The sequence below is a fragment of the Nicotiana attenuata genome, unplaced genomic scaffold, assembly GCF_001879085.1.
Source record: "Nicotiana attenuata strain UT unplaced genomic scaffold, NIATTr2, whole genome shotgun sequence".
In the NCBI taxonomy this organism is placed as follows: Eukaryota; Viridiplantae; Streptophyta; class Magnoliopsida; order Solanales; family Solanaceae; genus Nicotiana; species Nicotiana attenuata.
This window is the reverse complement of record NW_017674532.1, coordinates 23,521-33,840: the sequence shown is the minus strand read 5'-3', so window position 1 is coordinate 33,840 and position 10,320 is coordinate 23,521. Positions and strand designations below refer to the sequence as shown.

The following is a 10,320-nucleotide window of genomic DNA, read 5'->3' as shown; positions in this document are numbered from 1 at the left end:
CATTGTTCGGTTTTTCACAAAAAAAAAAAAAAAGGTATTTGAGACTTCAATTTATCTAGTTGTTTTGTCGAGAGAATTGATAATAGACACTTAACGTTTTCTTTGTAGAGTCCGAACAAAGCATACACATCTCATTCGATACCAGCAAAAGATCCGTGTAACAAATAACTATGCACTCTATCTAATTACAAACAATGATTACTAATTACATTCAATTTAAACAATAACAATAATAATAATAGTAAAAAGTAATCCGCGAAAATATTTAATTTTTTCTATTATGTTTAATGTAAATTAAATATTTATAAATAATTTTGGTTCCTAATTCCTCTATGTAGGAATCAATAGGTTTTTTCTCGGTTGGTGAGGATGATTGAGTTTCTAAAAGTAATTAGTGCATTAAAATACTTCACTTTATCCACTATGACCAAAAATAAAAATAAAAATAAAATTTGAACTCTACTTGTAGTGAAAATAAGCTTCAGAACAAGATTTGGTATATTTTATCCCATAAATTTCCCTCAAATCATTGTCAAGAATCAATATAAACATCTCAAGCTGTAACTTAATATTTCCTAGGCTTTGTATTGACTCAATCTCTACCCTGCAAGTTAAATGCACATTTAGGATATCAAAACATCGCTCAGGAACACAAAGAAAATGTTCATTTATCCTTCCCCTCCCAAACCTCCTACTATTGGCTTGTTGTAAACAATTAGCATTCCAATAAAAAGAAGATTGAGTCATCTTACTTTGACTTGACGTGCTATATGATTTGACACGATATAATCTTCTTGATTTTGAATGTAACTTAACACGCCACATAACATGAATTTTAAACTTTATTATAACGTAATATTTGCACGGACCTTGAACGAATTCATCTTGTGTAAGGAAATTAGATGCCTGTTTTCTAACTTAATACACCTGATTTTTATCAACCCGCTATTTGATTTGTCAAATACATCTTGAATTAGGATTTGCCAAAAAATTGTATGGGACACAATTCAATATAGTTTTATTGCCTACAATTGCAAGCATCCGAACTTTTAACTTTACTAGATTGTCACGTTTGCTCTTTTAGTAGAATAATTCCACTTGCAATTTTTTTTATTTCCAGATATGGAGAAGCTGTGTTAAAACGAAAGGGAAAAGTCAAGAACGAAAATTTTCATTGAGTAAGAAAAATGACTAAGTAAAACTGTTAAGCAATGGATATGATTTTCCTACACTATGAAGTTGAGAAGCCCTTTTCTGGGAGGTTGAGGTGTGCATAGAGGGGGTGGAGGGAGCAGTAAAAAAAAAAAAAAAGAAGTCCCAAAACTACAATGAAGATTTCTTCCATTCTGTTTCTTTATTAACCTCTGTAATGCTTGTAGATGCAAAATTTTGCATACTATCTTCAGTTTTGAAGTTCTCACTGGCATCTTTCTGTGCAGGATGATCTAGGCCAGCTTCTTCGTCAAAACGCTTGCTTTGTGTAGTGTCTTCATCAGCAACATCAGCTCGATTCTGATTCACCTTATCACCTCTGAAATAGAGTCAAATATGTAAATATGTTCTGCTATCTCTATAAAAGCATTTGGCTAATTTTTCCAAGTGAGCATTTAACTATTGAGATTGACCAACAATTTATAAAACTAGCGATTTGCTTTCGACATAGATGAACACTAAATTATCATTTCAAGCACTGCACCCCAGCACCTTAACCGTTAGATGCGTCTCATCAATGGACAATAAACAAACTGTTTAATCTTTTGCATTCTGATAGCTTAAACTCAATTGATAATCAACAGAAACCATCCTGAACAAAGTTATTATTAAGTGAGGAACAGGCAAGCTGGACAAGTTCACGGATAAGTACAGAGTTCAGGTTGCGGGCTGGAGGACAAAAAATATATCAGGGTCATATGAGTAACTTTAGGTGTATCACGGGAGGAGTTCTACAAAAATGTTACAACTAGAGCAGGTGATGGCACCAAAATTAGCTTGTGGAAGCAAAAGGGGAATCCCCCTTGGTGAAGCATTCCCGGCAATTTTTCCAACCAGCAAAGAGCAACAATGGCCCAGAATTGGAGGGGAATAATTTTATGGGACCCGAGCTATTGGAGAAATTTCAAAAATTGGGAGATCGGGGAGCTTAACGATTTACTTGAACTCTTATATAAGCAGCAGATTTCATTTATGGGAAAGGATACATGGAGATGTGAAGGGCAGAGAGATTGTATGTCTACAGTGAAATCTTCTGCAACAAGATATTAAGAATAGAAAGCAGAGAGTTTCACCTACTACTTTGTTGCCTTATGACACAGAGATTATGGTGCTAATCAGGTTATGACAGGAAGTGTCAAACATGCTGCTAAGATGGAAATTCAAGAGGAGGAAACAAAGAAGAACTTGGGACATAGCCCCACTGACTCTTACGTGAGTTGTTTGGGAACAGAGAAATATGAAAACGTTTGAAGGGGTAGAGAATCCTTTTGTACAGATAGTAGAATGCTCCGTTCCTTTTACACTTTTGGAGTGATATCATATCTCAGTGTGATGATTGAGCTACCAGAACAGATTATCCTCCTTTGGGCTGAAGATAAGAATAATGCAGTCCAGGTCAGCATTGATGACTAGTTGGTACTTGTAAAAAATATGTTTAGCTGCAAGATTCTCTAAACTTTTTAGTATCAACTTGCATACGGGGTTTTCCCGATCATAATTAACAAAATTTAACTTCATAAAAAACAATCAAGTCAATTGCGCACATTTATAACCTGTTGCTCTTTTGAGCAAGATCCTGAACGCCAACCCCTCAGTGACAACACATGTTTAAGAAGCCGCTATGATATCATTTAAGATACCAAAACTATAACAATTGAAGCAGTGAAGCAATAAACCAGCAATTAGATGACCGTCTTAGTTCTATGAAAACATGGACAACAATAAATATAAGAAACTCCATTCAGGAACCAAATTTGTTACTTACCCAGAATAAACAAGGAGTCCCACAGCAACAGCAGCAAAAGCTACATAATACATCCAGTCAACCTGAAGAAAAATGATACTGATTTCAGAATAGCACTAGTGTATCGCAGTAAAAGTAGCAGTTATACGTTTAAATAGATTTTAATCCTTAAAATGTTAAGTAATCTGATTGTTCTGCAAACCTTCTCATGATATGCAAAGATACGAATTACAACAGCCCACATATCAGAGGTAAGCAACGCTAGATTTAGCATTGTGGCACCACTCATCTGCACGCAAAAGGTGGCATATCAGAATGATAGAACTAACTTCAAACCTGATGATCCGCAACAGAAATTAATTTTCAAGAACCAGACTGATCATAGCTAGAATTAGGAAGACATCACTTTTCTTTAACAGGTCAGCATATTGTAGATTGCACCACTACTAGCTTTGGATCCAAACATGATTGCCTGATTGATCATCTTTTTGTACATATATGCATAGACATACATACATGTGTGTGTGAACAGATAAAAAGATAGAGATATAGGGAGAGGGGCAATACCTTCAGCAAAACGGGAACAAACGAGTAGAATAGAAACATCGCCAATGCAAATCCAACAAAGGGAAGTGTCTGAAATTGCCCATGGTAATAAATGTTTAGGCAGCTTGATGTGAGAATAAACAAAAAAGACTACCATAAGACGGATAATGAAACAGAGTATGTAAACTCAAAAAATGAGAAGGAATGGCGAGCCAGTTCCGCTCTTAAAGGACCTCATCAATACTCACATTATAAGACTTACTTTTGGAAAGGCAAATTAGGCTCTTTGAGATAAAAGAAAAAAAACTCAGATTTCTCATATATCTACAATGTTTCAGTTAACAGCATTGTGTTTGTTTCTTTTTTACTAAAGCAGTATCTTGACCAAATTTTAACCTTCAACATTTTATATATTGCACCTCTTGCTAACCCATCCAGCGACTTAGCGTGCCCCTAACCTGACCCCTCCCACCATTGCCCACCACCTTTATCCCCCTTTCCCAAAACAAGAGCCCTCTATACTTTCTTTTCCAGTTTTAGAATTTGAATTAAGATGCGCAAAACTGACCTTTTCGTAAGCATGTACAGTTTGCAAGGTAAAGTGGCTGAACATAGAAAGGTGTCAACAATGTTTTTGGAAGGAGACAATCTGAAAACTGGATGATGTTTTATATAATGCCGCCTCCATCGCATAAGATTCATGCCTTTTTCAGCTTGTTTTCCTTTTCATTATTGGGGCGGTAGATGAGTGTATAGGACATCAGGAAAACGTGGACCTTAATCTTCTTCGAAATATGCAGACTGTGTGTTGCTAATTTCACCTTTTATAATTACAGCTTCATGTTTGGGTTCCATTGATACATTTGGAAAGAACAAATCAAAGTGTTCACATGAGCCATATCCAACATAAGTGAACTTGCTTAGAAATTAAAGAAAGGATACTACCCAAATTTGCTATTCCAAAGGCAGCATTAAATTCTTTCTTCACTATCTATATCCATGTTCATTGGTGAGGAAATAGATCAAAGCATAAGAGACTTACTGCTCCAGCTGACCAATGAATGGACTTCAACTCATTGCGCTCAAGTATGCTTCTGTAGCATGGTTAAAGAAGTCATGTACAGCAGTTAACGAGTACGCATTTATCAAGAAAGAAGGTTAACCCCCAGTAAAATCTTAAAAAGACTGAACATTAGGATACATTTGGCAAGCACTAACAACGGCACCAAACAGGCCCAGAAATGCCATGAGTTCAACCCTATCAGCACTTTTAACAAAAAACTCCTGCATAGAACATGAAATAAAAGCATTAACAATGCAAAACAGGAAAGCGGCTTGAGAAACAAGACCAAGAGAGAAACAGTTCATAGTCAAAAGGGCACTGCACTGTACAAGGAATCAAAAATAAAACTCCCAGTCTTGCCTTTACAGTTAACTGGAATGACTTTTATCCTTTACCACAACGTAAATTGCATAAGGAAAGTTCAATACAGTGTATAGGTTGCCGACTAGTCAAATTTGTTTATGGAGCAAACACTAAAAGATCTTTTCTTACAAGTATTTACCAGCAAATTGTCACTTAGAGCTAATTTATGGAATTACATTAATGTACTCAATGCAGAACAACCCAATATCCTCAGACAACCTGGGAAGAAAGGTTTAATGGACTACTGAACTTTATAGTTTCTGCCTGAGGATAAAAGAAACATGCGTATGGACCGATGTCAAATAATTAAATTGATAATTGCAGACATCAAGTCAAATAATTTTAAAGTAGTCTTTTGCACAGTGCTGAACTGCTGATTGGATCGGCCAAAGGGAATACAAGCAAATACTGTTCAATTGGAACAACCTTGCTATGTCTCGCAGGGAAGAAAGAGCTTTTCTAACTACACATAGATATCATTTCTGGATCGAAAAGCTAGTGAATTTTCACAGCTATCAATTGCTTACCTCACTGACATTAGTCACAGCATACAGCGTGGCTCCAGCAACCACTAGTATATCCCCTTTGAGAGGATTGCTACCACCTACAAAAATGAGAAATTCAAGTATTATTCTTCAGATAATAGATACGCTGAATTTTAAGTTAAATAGAGTCAGCAAACGACAAACTGCAAAATCACTAATATGAGAAGCAGCTGGACACAAGGACTTATACGTTCACCCCCTTTTCCAAAAATTACCAGATGATACACAATCATATATAGGGAGCAACATAAGCAATAGGAAAGAGCATGCAGTGAAACCATACTAATAATTAACATCAAACAGAACAAGCAGGATGACAACTGGTTGTAACAATATTACTTGATCGATCTGCGGCATGTACATCTGAAAAGATGACCAGGACAAGACCAGCAATACAGATGGCAACAGCGACTAATTTTCTGGGTATGTATTTTGTCTTCAAGAAAAACCATGTAAAAAGCAGAACACATGGAATTGTCCAGCAATCCAGCAACATCACGCTTGTCAGGGATGTGTACTGGTAAGCCTTCACAACTGCAAAGCAAAGGCAACAGAAAATGAACTGAGAGTTTGTTTAATGACGAAATGTGGAGTTTGCGTTCCAGGTAAACATGCATTGCCAATCCTCAGAATCTCTATCCAGAAGCGGCAATTATGGTCTGTAGAAGTAGCAGAGGAAACTGCATATTTTGAAAGATTGATGCATTGCTTATAAAATCTTCATAACATATATGACATTGTGGCCAATCTGGCAAGAAACTATCCAGATACAAAAACTAGAACGTTGAGAAAGAACCTGTAGTACTAGTTCTCTGTGTTCCATTGTGCTAGCAATATCATGAATCATGATGTTTAACCACATGGTTCAACTGACATGCACGGAATACAACTTTCCAAATAAAAGCAACATTGCATGCAATATTTGTTTAAAAAGAGCAAGTCATCAAGGTTTGATCAGTGATATAGGAAAGGGGCTGTTAACATCAAGTAAAACATATTCATGTTTCAAAGATACAAGGTGGGGTATGTGAAAGAGACATGAAAAAGATGAGGGCAAACAGTTTATTTGGCTTCCTTCCACAAGAGAAGTTTAATGAGGCAATTACCAAGAAAATTGGCCTCCACATCAACTATTCCAAGGAGGACGTAATAATACCATTTTGCCTGGTCAAAAAGAAAACAGAAACAAAAGAAGGTAAGCCAAGCATTCAATCTTAATTGCAACAGCTTGCTTAATTAAACAAGCATCAACAAATAAGATCATTTAAAAACACAGAAACAAGAACACAATTCTTAGAAAAGCTGTTGAGCTATAAATATCCAATATCGGATAAGGGCATGAAAAGGAGTTTTACACGTCTTTGGCTATTCTACACATCATATCAAGGCTTCAAGTTAAATGCTACCCTATCATATGATATGAGAGCCAACTTCTGGTCTTAAGAATTTTTTGAAATGGTATCCTTGTAAGTAGAAAAGGACAGATTAAACTCACTGGTAATGTTTTGTAAATTTGGCTACCAGCACAGCTTTTTCTGCTGATTAGTATATGTTACCATTCTCGAAAAAAGATTTTTTTTGAAATGGTAAGAACTATTGATGTCAAAGACAGCACTAAGAAAGTGATGTGGTTACAGCCCAAAAAAAGATCAAACAAAGAAAAGCCTGACTATCTATACGAAAGATTCTATGAATTGTAACAGGATTTCAGCATCCTCTACTAAATCCATTTTATACCAGAAGAAATAAAAAAAAAGGGAAAAAATACACTCAGATTTGATTCTCCAGATTGAGCTCATTTGTCCATCAATAGATCCATTTCTTTTGTCCATCGAAACTTTTGGACTTAAAGAGTTTTTTGAAAAGGTTTATAAAAAGTCTTGAGCTACTCCACCTGTCACCTTAAGGGTTTAAGTGGGACCTTCGGATTCTACAAAAAATAGCAACACGTCAGAACTTGATGAAAGACAAGTAGATGGGTTCAAGTAATGTGCTACAAAACGAGTTCAAGCTAGCTTGGGTACTCAAATTAAAGATTTGCCAAGGCTCTTAAGCTTTACACCCAAAAGCGTGTTTACTCTATATGTCCTAAATACAATTCTATAACTGCTTATTTGAGACGTGAAAATAGTAATTGTACTAAGTGGGAGAAGATGGGAGGATAATAGCAAAGAAAATGTTGAATGGAGAACAATAAAATTAGGCCTAATAAATCTTGCAGGAATTGCTTAGATCTTGAGACATTTTGATATACTATATTTTTTCCAGAGACTAGGATCTTCAACATGCCTCAAAACACCAATAACTAACTTTTTGCCGCAAAATGCTCGTTTTCATACACTTGTCAAAAGTATGCTCATTCTTCAAATGTTTGTCAATCAATTAAATTGCAACAAACACAATAGAATATCTTATGGTGAACATGAAAAAAAATCAAAGCTTCTAGAAGCACTCAAAGAGTGAAAGTAAACCTTGAGCGGCTTTCGCCTGTAAATCATAAAGCCTCCATAAACTAATGCCAACAGCACGTAATTTAGAAATGACTGCGACGTTGGTGCATTGATTCCTATAGCAAGGAAAAAAAAATTTACTTGTCAAAGAAATAGACAGGGATAAAGGACACTAACTTAGATTACATTTTGTGTTTTGGATGGAGAGGCCATGGATGGAATACATGGGTGCCCCAGGAAAAATTCTTGCTGCCTCCCCTTAAATTTTACCATCCATTAATACTAACTCAAAGAGCACTAGATTCACAGAGTAAGTTAGCCATCTCAAGAACACAAAATGCTAGTACCGGCTCCTCTTCTATTCATTTAGAGGAACCAACACGTTTCTCCAAACTTTACACAGCACATAATCTCAATTTGAAGACATGATAATTACTATAAATTATGTCAAGTCAAACCTGTTCATTCAGTAGGGCAAATATTAGTACTATAAAAATAATAGGTTAATCTGGCATGCTTTATTCACTACTTTACCCTTTCTTTTCCCAAAAAAAAGGAGGAAAAGAATAAAGAAAAATCAAGCAACAGTGAACAGTAGCATCTACATACTCGTCATTTAGACTAGAATAAAGGTGTTTTAAGGAAAAATAAAACAAATTAGCACGAAGAGACTAGCCTTTAGTTAGGACAATTAGAAATTAATACACAGAACAATATAGAAGCTAATCAGAGCTAAAAACTAAAAGCTCTAGTATAAAACAGTAGTCATACAAATTGTAGAGAGAAGCCAGTCAATGGAATATTTATACATATTATTCAGTAAAACAAACAGCCAAGCCACTCAAAGCTTCAGATATGACGACGATTGATCAAAAACGAAAAAATAGACTCATTATTTTGCTTGCAGTTAGAAAGATTGGTACACTCATTCCAATTGCTACTTTATATATCTATTTATCTATCTATATAAATATTATATTTACAATTTTAGTTGCATAATGTAGAAACCAAAAGAGACCCATTGGTAGTTATAGTAATCAAACAAACAGTCAAGCTACTCAGAGCTTCAGCTACGATCACAATCGAATCTAAAATTACAAAAATCAAACAAAAATACCTTTTCTAGCGAGTTCGGAGGATGAAAACCCAGTGGCGGTAATGAGAAGGGACAGAAATTGGCCAAGCAAAAGACTCAGTAATGTTTTCTTCGTCCAAATTCCCTTCACGTTCACCATATTCTATACCTTTATCTATAAATAAATATTGGCAATCGCCCACTACAGTTTATAGTGTGAAAATCCAAGCCCAATAAATGAGTTTGAAAATTTTTCACAGAGGCATCTCAGAGAATGCAGAAAAACTGCGTACTATGTTTTTTCTTTGATATATAACTTATATATATAGATGTGATAATTATTATGATGATAGAAAGTATTAGAATATAGCTTTAAGCCGAATCTTCAGAAAAATCAACGGCCGCTAAAGAGTTATAAAATTCCTTGTCACTGTCGCCCTTTTGTTGTCACTACTCGCCGTGAGAATTTGACTAACAAATTATTATTATTATTATTATTTATTTTTTATAGTTCCTTTTAAATATTTTATTATTTTCTAGCTGGAGAGATAAGAGATTACTCGACCTTTGTAATCATCAGGTGGGTCCAGGGGCAAAGTCAGACGTAAACGGATGGAATGCGACGACTTTAAAGGTTTTTAATGAATAAACAATGGATTGAGAAAATAGCAAATGCACCCTAAGTTACATGTTTAACTCAAACAAAAAAATTTATTAGACGGCGAAGCATCAACAAACTTACAATAAAACTAGCGTTTAGTAGCATACCCCCAATATGAAGATTGAAGGGTTAGCATAATTCTTTAGCTATTTTATTAAGCAATAAGCAATTAGATTTGTTTGCCTCTTAACAAAAACCAGAAAAATATTAAGATTTCTTTTTAATAATAAACGACAATCCTCTAAAAGCACTTCAAACTCTTTAAAATCTCCATTTCCTAGGCATCACATTCAACTAAACCTGAGCCATCAAAATGTTGAACCAACCAGGCGAGTGCAAAAACATAAACTCATAATTTCAGCAATGTTAGCGTTGACATAACCTCAAAAAACGAAAGAAGTTGCAGCTACAAATTAACCTGCTAAATCACGCACAACATCTCATACTATTACTGCACCTATTTATATTTATATTAAAAGTAGGAAGGACCTTCGCTAAATGTCGTTCGCATTTTTTATCCCTTTAAAAATAGAGTTTATATTGAAAAAATTAGTCATTTAAGTTATTCTAATTTATAGGACTTTTAAATCAACTAAAATTTATTATTGAATCCTTCCTTATATAAACAAACTATGTATCTCCTTGTATTAACTGCACCAAA

General features: G+C 35.0%; 1 protein-coding gene across 1 annotated transcript; it reads right to left on the bottom strand.

Annotated features, from left to right (window-relative positions):
• Nucleotides 1–1,149: 1,149 nt before the first annotated feature.
• LOC109218836 (solute carrier family 35 member F2-like) lies at nt 1,150–9,325 on the bottom strand. Its single transcript, XM_019383232.1, has 11 exons — nt 9,041–9,325; nt 7,945–8,039; nt 6,580–6,637; nt 5,813–6,007; nt 5,456–5,532; nt 4,704–4,786; nt 4,545–4,596; nt 3,524–3,592; nt 3,159–3,245; nt 2,978–3,039; nt 1,150–1,531 (listed from the first exon to the last, which is right to left on the bottom strand). The coding sequence occupies exons 1-11, from the start codon at nt 9,156–9,158 to the stop codon at nt 1,324–1,326; spliced, it is 1,104 nt and encodes a 367-aa protein (XP_019238777.1). The 5' UTR covers nt 9,159–9,325; the 3' UTR covers nt 1,150–1,323.
• Nucleotides 9,326–10,320: the final 995 nt, after the last annotated feature.

Coding starts and splice junctions, on each gene's coding strand:
- LOC109218836 (XM_019383232.1), bottom strand. CDS start 9,158: ATGGTGAACGTGAAGGGAATTTGGACGAAGAAAACATTACTGAGTCTT. Junction 3,593..4,544: donor TTCATTGGTCAGCTGGAGCA/GTAAGTCTCTTA, acceptor GGGCAATTTCAG/ACACTTCCCTTTGTTGGATT. Junction 1,532..2,977: donor GGACTCCTTGTTTATTCTGG/GTAAGTAACAAA, acceptor ACTCTATTTCAG/AGGTGATAAGGTGAATCAGA.